General features: G+C 53.0%; 1 protein-coding gene across 1 annotated transcript in view; it reads right to left on the bottom strand.

Annotated features, from left to right (window-relative positions):
* Positions 1–23,242, bottom strand: part of LOC103558188 (contactin-associated protein-like 4) — a 169,747-nt gene that overhangs the window by 75,667 nt on the left and 70,838 nt on the right. The window contains exons 4-8 of the mRNA XM_070620323.1: positions 10,748–10,895; positions 4,385–4,588; positions 3,401–3,582; positions 1,779–1,922; positions 463–727 (exon numbers count right to left, since the gene is read on the bottom strand). Coding sequence (XP_070476424.1) covers positions 463–727; positions 1,779–1,922; positions 3,401–3,582; positions 4,385–4,588; positions 10,748–10,895 — 943 coding nt within the window. The remainder of the gene's footprint in view (positions 1–462; positions 728–1,778; positions 1,923–3,400; positions 3,583–4,384; positions 4,589–10,747; positions 10,896–23,242) is intronic.

Genomic DNA, 23,242 nt, shown 5'->3' on the forward strand with positions numbered 1-23,242 from the left:
AAGGGCTGAGCTGCGATGCTGTCACCCTCGTCACCAAAGACCAAGAACAGTGTCACTTGCTGTCACATCTTATGGCAGAGCAAACACACCAGAAGTTGCCAGATGTGGAAAAGGCGATGTGAGCCGTGGTGTCTGGTTGTGAAGTGCTACTGGGGGAAGGGACGGAGCAGGGGGTCAGGAAGCGGGGTGAGGAGGGGCTTCCTCAGGCGACCCCTCCCCCGGTGGCCGGTCTGGGGGACAGGCAGGCCGGGTGTCTCTGTTCAGGCCACTTTGGGCACTAAGCTGGTTTTACGTGACTATAAACAAGGAGCCGGTGTTCGAGGACAGGACGCAGCTATCTGGACGTGGGGACGGCGTGTCTTAGGGACGTGAGGAACCGTTTTGAAAACTCGTACACTTTGTGGGAAACATTCTGTGGGTTCTGGGACGCGCCGTGTGGGCTGCGACTGGGGGCGGCATTACCTGCAGTGACGTCACTCTGGGCTTGTCCTGGAGATGAGGACAGACCCAGCCTGAGGGTCCCATCACGGAGAGCGAGAACGAGCCCCCCGGAGCCTTGATGGGGCCGGCTGGACAGCAGGAGGCCCGCGCTGTTCCATGTCCGGAACTGGAAGCTGACGGTGGCCCCGTCCTGCCCCAGGGTGCCTGGCAGCTCCAGGTGGCTCCCGGCGCTCAGAAAGGTGACGGGCACGGGCTGTGGCCGAGAGCAGGAGAAGGAGATGGTCCCCTGAGAACGAAGGAGAGGAGATCTGAGGAGGCTCCACTGCCCATCACAGCGGCCGGGGCCCTGGGTGGGGGCTGTGCTGTCACCCAGGTGTCCCCCTGGGGCCCCTCCCAGACCAGCATCCTGCCTTCAGCCAGGATGGCATCTGCCTGATGCTGACCAGCATGAGCACCCCCAGCGCTCTCCAGCCTCTGCCCCCATCCGCCCCCAGACGTACCAGCTGCACCAGCTCCCTGGTGACAGCAACGTGGCCACGCCTGTTTCTCACCCCGAGTCCAGGGGACCTCGCTTTACACACGTCTCGATCAACAGCCGGGACAAAGCCTGGTGTCTCAGGGGAGATGCCCAAAGGCCCCAAAAGACACCTGAGCCTCAGGCCACTGGCTCAGCCCTTTGTGACAAAGTTCACCTCTCAGGAGGGGACTCGGTTAACACTCATGACAGTGGCCTTCTAACCAGAATGAAATGCTAGTTAATCTCTAGTAATGACAGGACAGCTCGGAGAGGTTACAACTGGCCCCAATCACCCGGCTATTAGGAGGCGTGTCCGGGATTTTGGCCTCTCATGTAAAGTCACCCACGTTCAGATCTTTATCATCTCCCTGTAAATCATAGAAAATACCACCACAGCTCATCGACAACAGGTGTGTGTCTAAACTCCCACGGCAAATGCTTTCTTCCAAAGGTCTCAGACACCTCGGCATTCAAGACGAGGACTCGGGCCCTCTGTGGGTGGTCAGCACCCGCTCCAGCTCACGGTGGACGCTCATCGCTAACAGAACTGGTCTCTGGACAGTAAGATATCGCCACCCAGGGAAGCACATGCTGAGACTTCATCCTGGTGGTAGAATTTCACCAAACACATGTTTCTTCATCTCATATAAAAACAAATAACTGTGAGCCACGGGTGCCTTGGTCGGTGTCTACTTCTCAGGTGGTGAGGCTGTGAGGTTAATAAGCGCCATGCTTGACCTGATGCCCCGTTTAGGGAGGCCCCACTCCCCTCAGTGGAGCTGGCGCCTCTCCCGCCCGATTGCCCCGCGTGGACTCTTACCGTGACGAGAATCTGTGGTCCGTGCCGCTTAGCCAAATCGATGATGTCCTCTCCGTTAAAATTAATGTTTTCTAAACATCCGTCGAAGTTTTTTCTTTGAAAGGTCACTGATTTTCCAGGTGCTAGAATCCCTCCAAAGCTGATCTTAGAAAGAAAAATGGCATCAATGATATTCTTCAGTGGTTTTCTGATAACTTGCTGAGAACATCGGTGACTCATAGGTGTAGCCGGAAGTCACAGGGACACCAATTCTGCATAACTGCGTGGAGCTGTGCTGGTTAATTTTAGATGAGATTCTAAGACACAGATTCTGAAAGTTTACAGGAGGCTGCTCCCCAGCACAGTAGAGCATCTTCATCCATAACTGGGGAGGCTGCATAAGTTAGCCTCCAACCGGGAAACTGAGGGCGAGGGGGGCGCTGACTTTCCTGACGGGGCGACAGGTGCAGGTGGACCAGGACTCAGGGTCCCTGGAGCAGAACACCAGCCCCGCCGGGTCGCGTCTGTTCCTGCATCACCAGCCCCGTGTGGATCCCTCCTCCCTCCTACACCTTCCTGTGCTTTCCCTTCAGAGCTGGGGAAGCCGCGTCCGCCCAGGATGGACCCTCTCCAATGCTGGCAGGTGCACGGCCCGAGAACCAGTGGCCTGGCCTTAGGTGGGAGACGTGGGGATTCAGCCCACTCTCCAGAGTCCCCACAGGACCAGGCTGAGTGGCCCTGAGAGTTGTTGCCTGACTCCGCCGTGCCACCACGTGCCCCCCTGTCCTGCTGCCCTGTCCCCTCACTGCTTTTCCCAAGGCCACATCTTTAGTGTCCCAGAGAGCTGGTCTGCGCAGCCGCCCCTTCAGTAACGTCACTATTGGATTAACTGATCTCCTTGGGAACGTGACAGATCTGACTGTGGCACATCCCTGATGAGGGGAACACCCCACCTTTACGTCCACGGATCCGTGCAAAACCAAACCTGGGCAAAAACCTAAAATGATTTTCTAGTTAATATACACCTCTGGCTGGAATATACAGTCATCTGTTTATAAAATATCATGGTGTTGTCTTTGCGGCACACTGAGAGTTTAGGGTGATAAGATTATGGATGATGCAAAAGAGGGTCAGAAGTGCCCGTTTTCTGTATCAGTCACGTCCATTTATACCAAAAGGGCATAGAAACAGTTTTTAGTTTTTGATAGTTCATGAACTTGAAAATGTTTTACAAAAATGGCATGAAAATGTTATATCTTAGTGCAATTTAGATATCTATGTGCAAAGGGCTGGAAATATGTCAGGTGCTTTTAAAAACTGAGTGATAGGACGGTGCGTGTGAATCTGTTGTGATGCACCGGCCCGGAGTGCACGACCCGCCCCTCAGGTCTGCACAGGAACCAGTCCCGTTCGCTGTGCAGGAGGAAGCTCCGCCTAGTTTGGGTTAAAAGCTGAAGTGTGCTTCCTCAGCTCCCCCTGAGCATCAGCCTTGCAGGCCCCAGGCTGCAAAGCTCTTCCACAGCAAGGACAGCTCACTTTTACCCCAGACCTCAACTACCAGGAAAGGGCATCTCTGTGCATCTGGGCCCAAGTCACATTTAAATCCTTCATTAACCCCGTGGCAACTGACTGGGACTCCGCACCTCAGGATCCAGGTCCTCCTGGCTCAGGTCTCCCCACACCCGGAACTGCTGTGAGCGCCCGTCCACCGTGAGGTTCACGAGCTGGCGGGAGTGCTCAAAGAGGACTGAGTGCCACTGCTGGTCATCCAGGAGGCTGCCCAGCGCACCACCAGGGCCAGAGGGCGACAGGGGTGAGCTGTCACCTGGGCAGAGGAGAATGGGCATCATTAGGTCCCACTAGAAACCAAGCTCTCTTCAGCAAGCTGCTGCAGCTGACCCTGGACCCCATGTCCTTCCCACCCATCCCAGCTCCCTCCCTGGATGCCGTGTCCCTCCCACCCATCCCAGCTCCATCCCCAGACCCTGTGTCCCTCCCACCCATCCCAGCTCCCTCCCTGGACCCCGTGTCCCTCCCTCCATCCCAGCTCCCTCCCTGGACATGTGTCCCTCTCACCCATCCCAGCTCCATCCTTGGCCATCTCTTTTCATTATCAAGGCCTTTTGCCTGTTTTCCTTGGAAACACTGTCTTTGCTATGAACTCATTAGGGCCACCGCTTTCTTGACTTATATTAGGGTGGGCCAGAGGTTCTCAATGGGGTAACCTTGTTCCCCAGGGACACTGAACATGTCTGGAGACATTTTGATGCTCACATTGGGGTGTGAGTGCTACCGGCCTCTAGTGTGTAGAGGGTTGGGATGCTGCTTAACTTCCTACTACGCACTGGACGGACCCCCAGAGAATCCTCTGGTCCAAGGCATCAGTAGTGCCGGGGTTGAGAAACCCTGGGATGCAGTGAAGTAGCTCTATCTGAAGGATACAGAGAGCCCCAAGGATCGCCTGCCAGTGCAATTATTACATTACAACACACTTTTACATGAAAACACAGGATACGTGAGGACAGGCTTTCATCTGTAATGATGCTACAAGACTGGGTGCAAAAATACTTCCATATCATTGATAACCAGGCGATCAGATGGTGGAGCTCCCTGCCTGGTGCTCTTACCTGAACCGATGAGCAGGAAGAGTGTCCCCTTTACCAATGCCAGGGTGACGCTGTCTCCCCCTCTTCCCTCTCTGTGGAGCAGAACCCCATCACTCTGCATGGTTTTAAATTTCAAAGAGATGACGTCTTTTGCCGAACTGCTGGTATTTTTAACAAATCTGTAGAGCAGGGAACTTTTTCCATCAAAATCAATCACCTGGGATCCTGCAGAAAAGATGGCACACGTTGTACCAGGCGCCAGCATGATTCTCATTAATACGTTTAGATGTGCAGAGCCTTGCACGCACACACAGAGCCATGAACGTGTACCCACACACATAGAGGCACATATGTGTGCATCCTTGCACACACAGACAGAGCCACAAACATATATCCACATACACATGGGCACATACGTGTGCATCCCTGCACTCACACGCACACACACACAGCAAATTTCCGGCCCAACCATCAGATGACACATGATTTCTCCCAGCAGGCGTTGGTGTATTAACAATATAACACTATTTGTTTTCAAAGTTCTCCTATGGAAATATTCCTGGACTCTGTTTTGTATGCCTGCTGTCCCTTCACATCGTGGGCGGTGTCTACCATGTGGCCTCTCAGACGCTCCTGTCTGAGCAGCATCCTTGGAGACATTCTTGGTTTCCATCCGCTGAGGAAGCTGACATCTCTCAGGTGACGGGCCTGCTGCTCCTGATGGTGATGTGACTTCCCGTTCTCACACACGCTCCCTTTAAAGCCCTGTTTTCCGTGAGTAAAGGTCGTCCTGCAGAGACGCTGCTCTTGCGACTCCTTCTCTCCCCTCTGTCCACCACGGGTGCTAACGGGCACCTGATCTCACCTGGTCTCGGGGGCAGCTGCCTGGCCAGAGCATCAGGAGAGGGTGTCCTGGGGGCCAGGCCGGCTCCAAGAATCCCATCTGCCCGTCGGGGCGCACGTGTCCCGTTCTTCTGTAGAACATGCGTGCGCGGTCCACTTGCATGGAAGAGCAGGGCCCCGTCATCCAGAAGGTGCCCATTTAAAGGGGAAAGGCAGTTATCCTGGAAAAACGCCTGTGGTCACAAGGACCCTCGGCCTCCTCGGAAGGGGGTGACGCACAGAGGGCATGGCCACCGACTTGTGGGGAGCCCTGGGCGACGCTGCGGTAGAGCGTCGCAGACACAGAGGAGAGCTGCCCAGAGGGTTCCCAGGGGCACCCAGGGGTGGATCCAGGAGCACAGACTCAGCTTCCGGCCTCCATATCGCGCTGTGGGGGTCCCCAGTGTCCTGACCACGCGAATGGGGACGGCTGCGGGCATTGAACTGTTGGGCTCATTTCTTCCAAGACAACACAATGCACTTACTCCCTCGCATGACTTATTTCTGACAAAGCCCCAAATGCTGGCAGTTGTGTATGTGGATGTACACGTCCTTTAAAGGGTCCATCCCATGCAAAATAAACCACAAATAACAACTCTTGCCCACCGCAGGAGGAGATCTTTTTAAAATCCATGTTTTATTTTCTTACATCTTGTTAATGAACTTAGAAATAATTTATTTACCAAGTGCACAAAGAATAAATCCTTCATTCTGTTTAAAAAGTATGTTATTTAGCCAATTATTCTTTCTGAGTGAAGTTGGATGAAAACACAGGACTCCATGTCAAGAAACACAGTGTGTCCTATGATTATCAATGTGCAGCCAGACAGGAGAGCTGCCACAAGGCGCCCTTGTGAACCCTGCTGGAGCCACAGAGACTCGGTGACGCTGGGCTCGCGTCCCCGAGGGGCAGGGACGATGGCCAGTGGTATTGACGCCCACGTGCAACTTGCTTTAGACAAAGTTGTGCTCCAACGAATGTGTCGCCCAGAGTAATTCACTGACCGTTTCTGCTCTCTCTGCAGTGACCTCAATGTTACTTTGTGTGGGCAAAGCTCATCTTCCCTATCACTGAATGAATGAATGAATGAACATTTCAACCAGTGGTGCCCACCCTCAGCACTCTGCCGTGGTCATGGACGAGGCCCAGCGCCCCGATGGCCGTTCCCCTGGACGTCACTCCCTTGGGGTGGCTGCGAGCAGAGGCTGTCCCAGTTCTGGCACTGACACAGGAGGGGACGTCATTGATGACCGTGACTGGTGGCCTGGGGGAGGATGGTTGTCTCTGACCTCTGTGTCCTTCCCTCACCCCTGAACACGGACTAGAAGCTCTCAGGGCAACAGGAAATCAGAGGGCCATTTTTATTCTGAAGACGGAATTTTGAAGCATCACTAAGCTGGTTGTAAACGTCGCAAAACATGAAGCCTGTGGCATAGACGGATTATACCATAAAGTTTCCTTTGTTCTTTCTTGCAGTTTCTCATTTAGTCATTCACCACGCCCATCTGTTTTATATTTGGCTGTTTTGTGCTTAATGGGCACATGAGTCATCCACGGTGGTGATTTCTGTAGACAAGGTGAGAGGAGGGTCCCGGCCTCCACTCAGGACCCTCCGACTTGGGTGGTGACTGAGGAGGATTGCCATCTTCTGCCTCCTTATGGGGCTCTCCTGTGGCAAGGAACATGCCCGTGTACACACACATAAACACGTACACACATGCACACGCACTCTCAGGAGAACTCACACATCACAGAGAGAGAATTATTTTCATGCATTATTAGCATGTATTTTCATTATTTTCTGAAACCAGAAAATCGTTTCAGTTTTAAGGGTTCCTCCAGGGTGACACGGCTGAGAACTAACCCAGAGTCCTCTGCCTGGAGGCCCCAGGTCACTGTGAGGATGTGAAGCCCTCTGTCCTCTGATCGGTCGCAATGCCCTGTTTCCAATTGGGGACACGTCCGTCCATCAGTCATCAGACTGGTGTTCATGAGGCCTCATGTCCCCACTGTCAAAGCAGCAGTGACGATGCCCAGACCCTCCCCTGGGGCTGTCCCTCGAATGCACGTGTCACGGTCCGTAGGTAGCTCCACTGCCAGCTCGTATCTGCATTTGCACAGAAGCCCTCGTGGGCTCAAGGGCTCTCGCCAGCCAGCGTCCGCTTGTGTCACAGAGATCTTACCAGCTCTCTTCTCCAGCGGGAAGGGTTCCTCAGTGAGGCTGATATTTCTCCCACGGGTGCTGTTTTATTTGCTCCTAATGTATCCTGAGTGGAAGTGGCTAATAGCGGAGCCAGCGGCAGTAGCAGGAAGGTCTGTGTGTGGCTCCCGCTCGCCCCTCCTTCTCAGCACAGAACACACCCTCCTGAAGGTAGAGAATTTCACAGCCCTGCTGGATTGTTGACACAGGATCGCAGGGTGAGATGACCCACCAGTGGTTCCCCTCAGGCAATCTGCGTTTAATCAGAGCATCCAGGCACCTGGAAGCTGCAGCATGTGGTCCACTCTGAGCCCCGCCCGACCCCTTCTGGCCTTAACGTCAGGCGGAGAGCTGATCTCCGAGGCTGCATGGAGGATGAGCAGACCCCTTCCTGGGTGGGCACCTCTGCCCACCTCCTCCACACTCCGGATGATGCATTCCCTTATTCATCCATTTCCCTCCTGTGGACCAGTGGACGGGTACAACTCTGCCCCAGGATGTGCAGGTTGCCATGGGGACAGAGCAGGTTGCCATGGCAGCACATGGGCATGACACCAGCCCGGACAGGGGCGCCGGGAGTTATCAGCAAAGGAGGCGAATTGGGGCTGATTCAGAGGCAGTAGGCACAGCAGCGGAGGTGGGGGAAAGAAGCCAGGGCAATTATCCGTCCTCAGCGTTCAGTGCACAGTGTTCAAAGCTCGGATGCAATCTCAGTGTGACCCTCAGGGTGAAGGGTCGGTGCCCTGAGGGCGGAAGGAGCCACTGGAAACTCACAGCTGTGCAGTTGCGGCTTGTGTCCCTTCCTGTATGTATGTTACTCCTCAGCAGATGTGGTCTTAAAATAAACAGTGAAGGCTAAGCACGGCGGACACCAGAGACTGTCTGTGCAAAGGCCCTGAAGCCGCCAGAGACATGGTGGTGACTTTGGAGGGCTGAGATCGGTCGTCCTGGCTGCAGGGGGGCAGCTCCTTCCTCTGCTGCCTGAGTGGGTGGGGGAGCAGACCTGAGGCAGGACCGAGGGAAACAGCCGGGGAATTAGGAAGTAATGCGGCTGCAGCGAAGGCCCCCAGCTGGGGACAAAGGCCAATGTGTTTGTTGGGTTGGCAGGTGGGCAGGCTCTTGCTCACTGCAGCCAAGGCAGCATTTCCAGGGGTCAAGAGATACCCCCGGGGCTGCCACGGTTATCTGGGACTCAACCCAAGGGTGAAGGACAAAGTGGGGTGGGTGGATTGAAAATGAACTGGAAGCTGGAACCCCGGGATCGACTGGGCTGGGGTGGCTCTGCTGTAACTGGGTCCAGTAACTGAGAAGGGAGGTCCCCTCCCTGAGAGGGGACTTGGGGCCCTAAACTGTGCTGGGGTCGGGGGCTAGAGGGAATGCTCAACTGTAGCCAAAGGAGGCGTCCCAGAGCAGTGGGGTGCTGAAGGCACAGGGGGACACTCATGTGCAAAGGGCCCGGGGGCCCTGGAAGGACGTCCTCCACCCAACAGAGGCGAAAGGAGCCTGTGCCGGGCGAGCCGTCCACTCCCAGCGAAGGAGATCCCCTCGACCAGCATGCCACCGGCTCCTCTGCATCCTGCTCGCGAGTCCCTGGCTGGTCCTCCGCCGGCTCGGTCCAGTTTTAGCAGGAACCCTGCTGCATCAGAGCGGAGAGAGCCCCGCCCCCAGGTGTCCTCTGGAGTCTCGTCCCCGCCCCTGCCTGTGGGCGGGAAGCCCGGCTTCCTCCCTGAGTTCGGGTGGAGAGCGAGTCCTGGATGAGGTCCCCCCATCGTCTCAGCCCACCCTGGAACCCACGAGCGCACGACCAGGGGACAACCTCGCGCAGGAGGAGAGCGTGTGGGCGGGGACGTGGGGCTCGGGAGCCGCCGAGGCCAGACCAAGGGAGGCTCGTCCAGGGGCCACCGGCCCGCGGGGAGCAACACGGGTTTATGCCGACAGTGAGGTCCCAGCCTGGAAGCTGGGGGCGTGAGGGAGGGCTCGGCGGGGGGCGTGGCGCAGGATGACAGCCATGGGGACGCGGGGCGGGAGCAGGTGGGGCTCCTCGGAGGTCGAGGGGGACGCGCGGAGCAGGAGGCGGACTCCCCGCGATCACACAGCGGAGCCAGGGCTGTGAAAGCGGAGCGTGAACAGCCAGGTCTCGCCCTGATGGGGATAAACAGGCAGCGTCTCCCTTTTCCGGGAGCAGATGCTGGGCTGTGTGTTCATCACAGTCATAAATGATCTGAGTTTTGACCCAGACCTTGTGTCCCCAGGGACTCGGTTTTGCTAAATCCGAGGGTGCTGCTGATCCCGTGGAAACAGCAGGGCCGCACTCCCTCGGGGGCCGGGTCCAGCTCAGCTGACGTGGCTGCAGCTGATGGTAGGTCCTTATCGGAGCGCACGTCCCCCTCAGAAGGAGGAACTCAGGGAACTGGAGACCAGGGACATCCAGTGTCGGAGTCTCAGCCGTGAACACCTCCGAGATGAGGGTGTCCGGGGTGAGGGGACGGGTGGTGGAAGCGCTGGGCGAAAGGACCCTGAGACCACTGCCCTCAGGACCGTGCAGGGCAGGGGCACGGGGAGGGGTGGAGAGTGTCAGGAGGGACGGCGGCCTCGATGGCTCCCGCGAGGTCACCCTGTGGGGGTGACAGCGTCAGCTCCCAGTCTGACCCCTGAGCTCTGGGTGTCCCCCCGATGGACCCACACCAGACGCCTGTTCTACCCTGTTCACAGCTGCAAGCCCTCCTAGGCAGCTCCCTGGCCCAGGCTGTCCCCGTCACCCTTGTTCTGCATAATCCATGTGTCATCTCCTCATTGTAAGGAAAATAGACCCACTTTCCACATCACATCCCTGCTGTAATTCTCTGCAAAGAACAAGTCCTGACGAGTGTGGACGTGATGAATGAGCGATCGAGGGACCAGGACGCTGCTCAACACAGCCCCACCTCTGGGAACCTCGGTGTACATGTGGCTGGGAGGTGAGAACCCGCCCACGCGGGCCAGTGGGGCTTGTGAAATAACTGGATAGAGAGAGACAGAGAGAGAGAGAGACAGGAGACAGAGAGAGAGAGACAGACAGACAGACAGAGACAGAGAGATAGAAAGACAGAAAAAGGAGAGAGGGGCCATGGCCATGAGCCCTGGGAACAGACCCTCAGCAAGAAGATCCAGGAAGCACGGCTGGGAGTTCTCCCTGGGTTCCTACGCCAACACGGGGTGGAGTCAATTATGCCTGGTAAAGACTTTAGGAAGAGCCCTTCTCTCTGCATCTTTGCAGGATGCGGCAGACCTGCAGGCGCCCACCCGCCGGCCCCGCACGTACTGTATGGACATCCATAGGCCTCCACGCGCATCCCGATCCGACTGTCGGGGTTCCAGGAGGAAGGCAGGAAGCGCAGGTGCCTGGCCTCCACGGGCGGCCGCAGCCTGTGGTGCACCACGCTGTCCGCGTTGGAGTTCCCGGGGAAGCCCTGCAAGAGAGGGAGGCCTGAGTGCACCGGCCGGGGGCTCCTCGCTCCTCGGAGGGTTAAAGAGGCAGGAAAACCTGGAACCATCTCCTCACCAGCCACCAGGGTTTGCGGTCACAGAGCAAGAAGGACACCACCACCCACCCTCTTGGGGCCAGTCCACGGGCCCCCTGTGCTGATTCAAGCCTTTAAACCAACTGGAACCTGGAGCCTCCTGCAGAGCTGGTGCTGAGCAGCCCTCACCACGGACACTTGGGTCCTGACCTCGGGGAGTAAAGATTCCCCCTCAACACACACTTGGGGGGCAAACACGTGACAACGTCCGAGGGATCTATACTGGGATCTACAGGTTCCAGCAGGAGAGTCCCTGAAGTCGCTGTATCAAACCCCTTTGATGGTGGACCAGGGGACTGGGTCCGGGAGATGAGATTTGCTGAGACCTCACGGCAGCTCTGGCTCGGCCTGTCCTTTCCCTTCCTGCTGCCCCACCAGGCCGGGCTGTAGGGACGAGGGGGCGAGGGGCCCGCTCTGTGCTGGCCTTGGGGGAGGGCAGCCCCAGGTCCCCAGCGTGTGGAACCAGGTTCCTCAGCCTCGAGCTTTTCCCAGGCTGTGTGCTCCATGATCCTGGGACCTCCTTCAGCTCGGCTGTCACTCTCTGAGACGGGTCTTTGCTGAGCTCCGAGTCCCAGCAAGGCTCCCTGCCCTGTGTCTTTGCAGCCTCGTCCCCTGGGGCCTGTGTCGCTTGTCACCTCAGCTCTGAGCCGCTGCTCCTGGCCCCTGGCTGCACCCAGAGACTGTAGAGAAACAAGCCTGAGGCGCAGAGACCCCTGTTTCCTTGACTGAATGGACAGTTCAACGCTGTACGGTCTGGTGTTGGGGGGCAACCAGGGGCCTCGATCTTGAATCGTGTGCTCGGCTGCCCGGCCGGCAGTAGAGGGTGCTGGGTGCTGCTCATGTCACCTCCAGGGAGGAAGGCCTCCTGCCGGAGGGCCACAGTGAGCCCACAGCCGTGCTCCTCCTAACACGCTCTGGATGGAATTAGATTTTTCTGAAAGATGTGTGGCATGAGGCCTGTAACCGGGTTCCACTATTGAAAAATGGAAGATAGGATGGCGCATCAGCTGCCGGCGAGTGTCCTCATTGGGCGTCTACACTTAATGTGGTGGCGGCTAATTCAGGAGGGAACATGGGGCTGGGGGTCAGGTTTGCGGGGGGGGTGTGTATGTGAGATCTCCCCATCACATGAGGGCTGTGTCTCCCTAGGTCTCCGGTCTTAACCACCACGTGGGTCTGAATCACGTTGAGGGGCTTTCTCGTGGCAGCTCCTGGGCGCTGCCTGGCAGGCTGTAGTAGGAAGGCCGAGTTCTAGCAAGAAAGCAAGAAGGTCCCGAGATCCTGGGAGTCTGGGTGTCTGGAGCTGCGGGTTGAGTTGGGGGGGAGTGCTGGCAGGGAGACCCTTACTCTGACCAGAGCTTTGGCCATGTGGCAGGGACATGGCAGCCCCCAGGCTCAGGGTTATTACCTCATTTTATATCACATTGTAAAGACTAAAGGCTACTTATTCATTGTTTGAAGTCACAACCAACTTTCAGCCTCAAATTAACCTTATCAATTATGGTGTAAATAATTTGCTTTCAGCTAAATAAATATAATAGTTTAGAGGAGAAAATAAAGATTTCAATTCTGCTCATGTTCATCAAAAAGCAGGAAAATACATTTTACAAGAATGCCTCATTGGTCTTTACCAGTTTTGTGTCTTTATTATAGAACACTAAGATCACTCTAAATGGTGCCTTTCAACTTCCTATTTAGATCTTATTTAATAATACAAAATATAATACAATTATATAATTACAATATAAAAACTCTATTAAAATGGCATTAATTTACTGGTGGGAATATAAACTGGTGCAGCCATTATGGAAAACAGTATGGAGATTTCTCAAAAAATTAAAAATAGAAATACCATAAGATCCAGCTGTCCCACTACTGGGTATTTATCCAAAGAACTTGAAATGAACAATGCAAAGAGACTTATGCACCCGCATGTTCATTGCGGCATGATTCCCAATAGCCAAAACATGGAAGCAACCCAAGTGTCCACCAATGGATGAATGGATAAAGAAGATGTATATATACACAACAGAACACTGAGTCATAAAAAGACAAAATCGTGCCATTTGCAACAACATGGATGGACCTTGAGGGTATTATGTTAAGTGAAATAAGTCAGACAGAGAAAGACAAACACCGTATCATTTCACTCACATGGAGGATAAACAAACACATGCTAAGGAGAACAGATTGGTTGTTATCAGAGGGAAAGGTGGCGGGGGAAGGGTGACGGGGACAAAGGGGCACATATTCATGGTGATGGATAAAAACAAGACTTTGGGCGGTGAACATGATGCAGTCTATACAGAAACTGAAATATGACAATGTTATAAGTCAATATGACCTCAATAAAATAGTAATTTTAAAAAAACCCCAAAATATAATGTCCTAGCTTTTCACATCTTGCAAATGGCATTGGACTGTGAAAAAATATAATGAAAAACTACCAGTATACCTGTGCACAGAGCAACAACAAAACAGCCCAAATTGAACATTAAAATTTCATGGTTAATGGACTGCGGGCCGTGCTGGGTTTTTCTGACTGCCTCCTCCCGATGGAGGTCAGGCCGCATGTTTTGAGCAAGAACACGGCCTGGTGACGGTGTGAGCCTCTTATTGTGACCCACCATGGACACGACCTCAGTCGTGCACTCCTGGTGACGTGAACTCTGATCACTTGGTGAAAAGAGTGACTCTTGCTTTTGCAGCTGGTTGATGAGACAGCCTGGTCCTCTGAGCTCGTGCGCGTATCCTGTCCCAGGAAACTTCTCGTGTGGTGGTTCAGCGCCCTCTGTGAACCTGGCTGAACCGGCCACCACACCGGGTTTAGGAAATGGAGATGCAATGTCGGCATTTCTTCAGATGAGTCCTTAATGCTCTTCTGTTTAGAAGAGCTTTCTCTCTGTTTCTTTTCTTTCACGATGCAGACGGTTCAACGGCTCCTTTGGACTGTGTTACCATTGTTGCCTTTTTCTCAAACTGTGCAAATCTGCTCAGGGGAGACCCCTCACCAACCCCATGAGCGTGCAGCCCTTCCTCCCAGCTCAACTGGAGCTCCTGCCTCTGCTTGTCATCAGCTCCTCTTCCAAGGAGCCCTGGTTCCTTTTAGGACCCAAGTTCTAGACTCTGTACCATCTGCTTTAATATTTCAGGAAGAGTAGCAGACAAGTATGCTATTTTGTAAACCTTCTGATATTTGTTAGCAAAATAAGTATTTAGTGCATTTGCACGTGTTTTAAATGTATTTGGATACCGTGTGGTAATACAAGTCCTGCTTATGTGAATTTTAAGGAATTGCATTTTGTAGGTTACATACAACTATAGCTATTTCCTTAAGCTGTCAGACAGAGCACTTGCTCTAACAGATAAAGAAATTTAATGGAACGAGCTCTGAGGAAGCTGGGGACGTCGTGATTGGGAATGACTAGTATAACGGTCTTATCTGTTGTGCTAAATTAATGCTTATCTTTACAAAAACAAACACATAGATTCTATCTTGTTCATAGTGTCTCCAAACTTCGTTTTGAATCTTCCAAAATGGACCCGGACCCTCACGGATATAGCAACTGTGGACGAGAGGACAGACACGAAGACCTATTCTTGCTTTATTTCCTCAAATCTGAAAGTTAGGTTTCTATGCTTGTAGGAGCAAGTTTTCCCTTTGAAAATGCACCCCCTCAGGCAGCGCTTCAGAAGCTCAGATCCAGATTCAGTGACGCAAATAATGGATGAGGCAGAGTGGCATAGGGTTTAGCTCCGGGATTTGGAATTGACACATGGTGTAGACAGACCTTGTAATCCCAACTCTCTTTTACTAACAGACATGTGACCTTGGGCAGGGGGATGCGTTACGGTGAAGTACCGACGGGGTATTTACTTGAAGAGGCTGAAGATCCGGGTTACAGTGTTGGGGGTCCAAGCCCACCCACATCCTGTAACTCCTACAGCTTTCCCACGGGTTCCTAGGACGTGAGGCCAGCTCAGCCATGTGGTCGGACACAGAACCGATTTGCTGTAATATGGACAACGCCCAACAGCTTTAAAAGCCCCACAGCCATTTTCTAATTCAGTAATCAAAGCTAATTGCTGTTTAATAAATGACCAAGTTCAATAAGTCACATTCTTTGGCGATGTATAACGGTGACCACTGTGGGGTTTTCTGGCTGTAAATGGTCTTCAAAATAGTATGTTTAGGAATGAATGACCAATATCAAGTACTGATCAGTATGAAGTCAAATCTCTCTTTCACTCTGTTTGTCAATCCTGCCAGTGAAACCTAAACGACAAAGCCTCGTATCACGTCAGGATTTCTAAGTAATCTTCCCTTTCCTGTGTAATTCAGTTTCAAGGTAAGAATAAATAAGAATGAATTCTGTTGTCACGCGTTGATCTGATGGTCTGAGGATAATGTCCCACCACTCCCGGTCGGGGTCACACCTGTCCAGGCAGGTAATCAACTCCAGAGAGACTCATAAATGAGAGATTTACTGACCATGGTTATATTGAAGAAAATACTTCACGTTTATATTTAGAATCGAGTGAAACTTCCCCCGTGTTTGAAGCATGTGTGTCTTCAGAGAGCACTAATTTGAAAATATGAGTGATACCGATTGAAACAATGAATTCAATGGAAGTTTCCTTTTTGTTTGTTTTTGATAAGCATGGATTAAACTATGAGTAGTAATCAGCTTCACATGATCTCATTTAATGCTCTAGAAAATGTGGGAGAAAGTCGAGTTAAACCCATGAAATGTGAGTTTGCGTCAGAATGTCATGAAGATGTCCGTGGACCCTACTTCCAGCTGTTCTGGTGAGAATGCAGGCGCCATTCGGACCACAGATGCTCCCTGAGATCCTGGGTTCTCATTCCTGCTTCTCCTGCTGCCTGTGCTGCCCCGGGCCTGCCCCGCCCACCCCAGAGGCGTCAGATGAGACCCTCTCTGCCTAGTGCACCTGCCAGGGTTTCGGCACAGCTGAAGGCGCCCAAGACACTGTCACCTGAGGATAGAGGGGCAACTGGGCCGCTTACAGAGGTGCAGGCAGATGGGAGGGACCCAGGGGGGCAGGGGCACCACTTCACAACGGGGCACAGCAGGGTGGCCCCAGGGTCTGTGAGGCATCTGTTTGCCCAGCTGTGGCATCTCTGGGTGACAACACTGAACAGAGTGTGTCTCCTGAGGGGCTGCGCAAAGACACACGATTATTAGGCACACCGTCTCATGCACGTTGGCAAGATTAGTCCTGTCTGATTAAGGTAATTGGATATCTGTGATGTCTGTTATTTGAAGATATTGAATTAATTAAATTCAGAGCATTAAAAATGTAATCAGCCTGAACGAGCACTGGATGGAATATTATGAAGCCAGTAAAATGCTGCTCTGGTAGATGGCTGAACAGGAGCATGTGACATGAGACAGCATCACATGAGCAATGTAATTAGGAGCTAGAGGACAGTTAGAGCCGGGACAGCACGGGGGAGCTCCTGGAGGAGCTGGCAGTCCTACCAGGTTACAGGATGGGGGTGGCTGTGGGTTATTGCTAATGTCTCTGTTGTACTGTTTTCTCACTGGTTACCATACTCATAGAGTTCAATGCCGTAAGCAGAATGTCAGAAACAGCGTTCCCTCTTTCCCTCTGCTCTCCCCTCCTTACAGCGAAGGGTCCGACCTCCTGCCTTCGCCTCACTCCTTCCAGCGTCTCCCTGGCCAGGCCCCCATCATCCTCTCACTGTGGTTCTACCCACCTCATAAACACACCCAGCGACCCCCTTAGAGCTGGCCATGGTCCTCTGACCACTGGGATGGGCATACACTGTGGACCCGCTCCCCTTCCAAAAGCTGTCTACCTTTTCCTCTTGAAGCACCATCTTCTTTCTTTCTTTGTTGGCAAGTGAAAAAATAGCATGGGTAGCTGCGTTTGCTGGCGTGCGCTGGCAGCCGGGCCGCCCTTCTCTTGCACAATCTCTACTCTGAAGCTCATGACCTCCCTGTGAGGGGGGAAGTTGCTACTTTCCCTCCAGAAAAGAGGCACAGAAAAATCCAGTGACTTCCTAGGGCCACACAGAAGTGGACACAGAAAAAGCCAATGAACCCACGAACCCAGGAATCAAGACAGGGCACATGGGGACGATGAGACATCGTGTGAAATGTGGGTGTTTGTGGGTACACAAGAGCAGTTGTGGGTCGTGGTGGGAAGGAAGATGGATGCAGCTATCCCCAGGTGCCGTCGGCACCTGTGGGTCACAGACACACGCCGTGGGCAGACATTGCTGCAGTTGGGAATACACGTGAGGAAACGATCAGGGGAGGGGCACAGGACACAGGTCCGGGCTGACCACCCCAGGGTCATCTGTAGCATCAGGGAGTCAGAGCCCTTTGGGCGCCCGTCACAAGGAGAAAGGAGAGTGGACGTGAGGTGGGGGCATCAGTAGTGTGCAATGTTGTGACTGAAGCCACATCCTGGGTGTGTACATAGCAACATGAGAGCCTCTTACTAAAAAACAGAAGTAAAATGGCAGATAAAACACTATTACATACACAGATACAGAAACACCAAAAATACCCTGTTTTCGAGGATGTGCCCGAGGAAAAGACACTCAGTGAACAATTAGAACAAGGGAGGGAGCAGGAATCATTCCTCCCCTTTACTGTGATACGAGGCTCCAAGCCCTGGCTTCAAGCACAATTTGAAAACTTCCCCTTATTGTGTCCACTGACCGGGCTGAACTCAGGCTCACTCACCCAGGCTGTGCCTGAGATCACATGGCACACGATGCTGTGTGCTCTGGGCCTGCTCCCTGCAGCAGAGACACCCTCCCAGGTGAAGCCCTCCAGGTGAGCAGGGTGGATGCTGGCACCAGAGCTGTTGCATCCAGTCTGTGGGGCTGGGCGAGGCATTTAGTTGTTGTTCTCAGTACTCTAATTGGTGAAAAGGAAATGGTTGACAGGGTTTCTGAAGACCCTTTGGCAATAAACGACACCTGCGGGCTGGGCACCTGGCGCCTTCTGCTCCTGCTCCGGACCTTGGTTATAACAAGCAGTGTTGTGGCTCTCATGATTCAGATCGCCAGACTGCGAATTTTGTATTACAGAAGAATGTTACTGATAATCATGCTTGCAATAAACGCTATGAAAAATTGATGTCTGTTAATATATGAACTATTAATATTTTCTAGAACACTGAGTTCTTATATTTATGACAACACAAAAAATACAAATAATAAATAAAATATCTTAAAAATGACTTGCTTGCCCATATCTTTAAAAAATACTTTCTAGACAATAGTTATAAACCTCGATTATTACAAAATGAATTACTTACAAATACCTAAAGTGCAAGATATGATTGTTTACCAAACAAACTCTGATAATTCTTCTCCAAACCTAAGTTTGAGAACTTCTGAATGAATGTTCCCTTTTTCAGAGGTCAGTGTCCACGTGGAATTTGGGCTACAATGGCTGATGCCTAAATAGCCGCGTGCAGATGTCCCCTCATCACATCCCCTCAAGCAAGGGTTCCGCGTACGCCCTGCTCCGCTCCTCAGAGAAAGCTCATCGTGGAAGCTCTGCTCTTGTTTGTGCAAAAATATGCACTTGCTGACAAGTGATGGAAGCTCTTTTGCATTTAGAGAAAACGTTCATCAGTCTGGATTCAACCAAATATGTTTCAGAATCTGTCAAATCAAATATCTAATTTTCAACAAATGTGTTTCTAAAGCCGTGTTGGGCTTTTTACTGAGAAAGTAAAGACGTCTTGATTCAGCAATTCTAGAAAACAAAAATAACTACAGCCCTATGTTTCACTCTGAGCTCAAAACGAATCTCTCCGTGCAGGAAATGGGTGGATGAGAGTAACCTTCCCCTTCCCGGAGCAGGGAGCTGGGGCTCAGCCGCGAGTCGCTGTCCCCTCTGTGCCCTGCCATGAATGAAGACCAAGCAGGAGCCAGCAGCCCCTCCCCGCAGGGCTTGCCCACCCGTCTCACCCGGCTTCCGTTTGGCTACATTTCTTGGAGCTAGAAATTTGGTGCCTTTGTTTTTCCTTTTGTTTAAACCTCAGCCCAAAGGGAACAGAATACCTACATGAGTGTGTGGGTGCGTGAGGGGGCTGAGTCTCCTCGGTCCAGCAAAGGCTTCCCTGAGAATCCGCCCCCCGCTCCCCAGTGACGGTGCCCCATGTGGTCTCTGGTCAGGAGGTCTGGGCTCCACACCCTGCTGACCCCTGGGTGCTCTGTCTCGATTTCTGTTCCTTCTCTTTATTTGATCACTCCAGCCCAATTCTTAGTGTTTTGAATACTCGAGTAGAGAGGGAGAGAGCGCTGACCTGGGTGGGCACTGTCCTGTTTGGATGACACCTGCGTTCCTGGTGTCCCTGGCGGGGTTCCTCTGGGTGAGGAGACCAGCCCCTCAACTCACAGATGTGTCTGCATCTTGTGGAAGGAGAAAGTGCCAGCACCCACCTGGGTTTCGGTTGGATCTGGGTCAGGTGCCCAGTGCAGCACCCTCGGGCTCGTTCTGTCCCTCCTCGGAGCTGAGATGCAATTGCTCACAGTCCATCTCAGAGCTGGTGTAGGAGCCGGTGAGCCATCGGACCCTCGCAGGAAACAGAAGGAAGAGGGACGCCCCCACGGCCGGTGATTCATTCTGCCGCTGGACATCTGGGACTGAGGGAGCAGCCAGCCTGTCCCCCGGCCAGCGGGAAGCTCAGCCTGAGCATGGACTCAGGGCTCAGGACTCGGGCCAGGGTCTCTCTGTGGTCAGTGGCCCCAGGAGCCGGCCCCAGGGCTCTGTCCTGCTTGCAAGATCCTTAGCCGACAGCTGCGTCCACACAAGATCTTAGTCACAGACGTGTCCCCACTTATGCAGCTTTCAAACAACTCATGTGGGGCCTCCACGATTACCTCTCTGCCACTTATCACTACACCATAAAAAAAATAGGTTGTTTCATCTTCTATCCAACATACACCACAAGCTGTTCCTCCCGGGCTGATCGCTGCCAGTTCCAGTGGTGACCGAGCAGAGCAGTCACTCAACCTTCACAGGCATTGCTCTAGATCATGGCACCTGCGACCCATCCACACCCGGGAAGATTCTGTGTTTCTTACCATAGACACATGGAAAAATCATACAGTGTGCGCTGCACGTGGAGACTCAATCCCAACAACCCTCCTCCCTCCCTCTTCCTCCAGCCAGTGGGCTGACCCCGTGGGGCTGCTGACACCCGGAGTCTTGTCCCTGCAGGGCGTGTTCTTAGGAGGGTGCAAACCAACCCAGGCTACCTATGGACACAGAGCATGTGGCCTGGAAACCCAGCCTCCCCCTCCTCCCCATACCCACTCCTCCTCCTCCACGTCCTCCTCCTCCCCATACCCCCTCCTCCTCCACATTCCCCTCCTCTGCCTCGTCTTCCTCCCCTCTTTCTCCATGCCCCTTCAGCTCTGTGCCCCTATTCAGAGCCTCAGCTCATGTCTGTGCTGGGAGACAAGCCTGGGGGTGGGCTTGGGGCGAAGGCATCCAGGAACTGGGGCAGCGATAAAGGGAAACTTCATTATAGAGAAACAGCAGCTGGAGACTGTATCAGGTGTTTTCAGACACTCACAATTCTGTGTAAGAAAGAGAGAGATTGGGAGAGAGAGTGAGAGAAGAGGAGAGAGAGTGGGAACCACACTGGGCGGATTCTCACTGTTCACATCCTCAGATCAACTTGCCAGGTCCTGGTTTTCTGCCTCATTCCATTTACCACTCAGATGAGTCTCTCTTGTTGACAGAAGGTCCATGAGAAACAAATACCAAGTGGGGGTCACAGGAGTAGTAGGGCCGCTCACCACCAACGTCCCCTCTCAAAGTGAGTGACGGGCCGAGCCCAACGCCATGGGCAGCAGACACGCCCCATCCACTCCCACAGGGGGTGGTCCCGCGACAGGGGACTGAGCATGGCCATCCAACTGACCAGAGAGCTCAAGTTGCATCTTGTGTTAAGTTAAATTGTCTAATATTCAGGTAACAGGGACGGACACACGTGGGGGGTCTCAGAGCCAGGGGGAAGCCAACCCGAAGCTTCGCAGGCTGCTGGCTCAAGGTGCAGATAGTTCTCAGCCAGGAGACGAAGAACAGGACGCTGGGGGGGGCCGGAAGCTCCCTCCTCTGGGGCTCAGCGCCTGGCCGGGGCTGGTGGCGGGAGGGCTCCGCGTGTTTAATCTTCTTGCATGCACTCTTCTCCAATGAGATGATTTTTAGATGTATTGCTGTCTGCTTGACTTCTTGGCTCCCGTTTCTAGAAACATCCTACATTCTTCTACTGATGAATCACTTCACAACAACCTTTCCTCCTTTTCCGACTGGGTGTTGATTAGTCTTTCCTTCTTGATTCATAATCAATGTTCTGCCATCATACTGTCTTTGTTTCTCTCGGCTCTGAGTTTCAACCTCTTTAACACCAATGTTGGATAGCACACGACCGACAGTTTTTCTTCTCATTTTCTCCTTTAGAGTTGTAAAGGGGAAGAAAATCATTTTAACACAGGCTCAGTAAGAACCGCTTACCTAATTAGTAACATAACCAAATTCTGCTTTCCAATGGTCATCATCTCAAGTTTATTAAAAGATGCCTGGGATGAGCTAATTTCCCACTTATTCTTAACATGTGTCTACGGGGTGGAAGTGAATGTGTCCACTTTCTTTGTCAAGGTTTCTCCATGCGATTATTGTCCCAGAGATGGTCTCTTCCCACGAAGAGAACAACTTTCGGGCCCACAGGGAGCTGGGCGGCCCACAGGTGTGGTCCGTCTGTGGCTGGCTCAGGTGTCCTGGGACTTCCTGCATCTCATGTCTTCAACCTCAGAGCACTTCCTCCTCGAGGGTGTGCGTCACCGCCCCGCCATCTGCATTCTCCAAACAAACTCATCGGGGGTGCACGATGCCCAAGAAGGGGTCACCCACGTGCCTGACTTTCCCACGAGAGTCCTGAATACACGAGGCAGGTCTGGCATATTCTCACGTCTTTCTGCAGTAGAATTAACTTCTGCAGCTAATTCGGGACCAAGTTCTCTCTATGTCATAAACACACAAGCCCAGGTTTTATTTTATTATAAGACACAACAGATATGTGTTACTCTTTCAAAATGATGGAACATACCCCAGAGCTCGTGCACAGGCCCTGCAGCGTGTGGGGAGTGATGCTCAGACCGAAATGCACAGAGAATCACCCGGCAGCTGATGGTTGAAGATTAGGCTTCAGAAGAGAGGGGGGCTGAGACGCTGTGTTTCTAAGAAGCTTCCAGGTGGTTTGCAAATAGGCGCCACCCGCAGAGGTGCTGCAGAGTGCCCTGCCTAGGTCTCTCTGGGGTTCCCTACGTCAACTGGGGGCTCAGCCTGGGCCTCGGGTACTCAGAACCCCCGGTGACTCTACTGTGACTTCCCCGTGCACTGGGGTTTTCTGCCACTGCCCTAGACTTGAGCCCCAGCAGCCTATCCCCAGAATAGCCCACCCCTGGGGCTCAGGGCACCTGGCTGATGCAGGTGACGTGATGACCCACCTTCCGGGGGCCCGGGCTGAGCCAAAAGCCAGTGAAATCTAGCCAGAAATTAGGCCACCTCTGAATTTTAAAAAAACGTGTTTTAATTTTTTGTCGGAATTACAAATGCAAGGAAACTTTAACATCCTTTAGTGCATAGTGTTTGCATTATTGTTAAAAATTGTGTCATATTTTTCTAGTTTGTCTGTCTGAACAACATCTTGATTTCAACTAAAAAAAATATCAAGGAAATGGCACCACCCAAAATACATCGAAGGGAAGAAGGTTGATGTAGAAAAAGCCGGCCTCCTGGAGTGTGAGAGCTTCGTTCCTGAAGAGATTATGGCCAGCAAGACTTAGCGGGCCCCCTGGGAAAATAGAGAGCAGGTACAGCTCCCAAAGATCCCGAGTGACCGGGGACACCGGCTCTGCAAAGTGAATCCTGGCTGGGAGGGATGACGGGAGGGCCCAGAGCCACAGACACACCAGGTCTCACCTGCATGGGGGCAAGGTCAGGAAAGTGGGCGGTCCTCATGCCCTGCACCCTGGCGACCACGGCCCCCCTCAGGGGGCCTCCTGGAAGCACAGAACCTGCTGCCTCCTTCAGTGACCTCTGGCTGTGTGGAATATGAGCCACCAAGTTGCACCTCAAATGGAACCTGAAGTCTTTGGCTTTCGCTCAGTTTTTCTCTTTAAAATCATTAGCCAGGTTGAGAATCCCAATGTG

The sequence above is a fragment of the Equus przewalskii genome, chromosome 5 (genome assembly GCF_037783145.1).
Source record: "Equus przewalskii isolate Varuska chromosome 5, EquPr2, whole genome shotgun sequence".
NCBI classification, from domain to species: domain Eukaryota; kingdom Metazoa; phylum Chordata; class Mammalia; order Perissodactyla; family Equidae; genus Equus; species Equus przewalskii.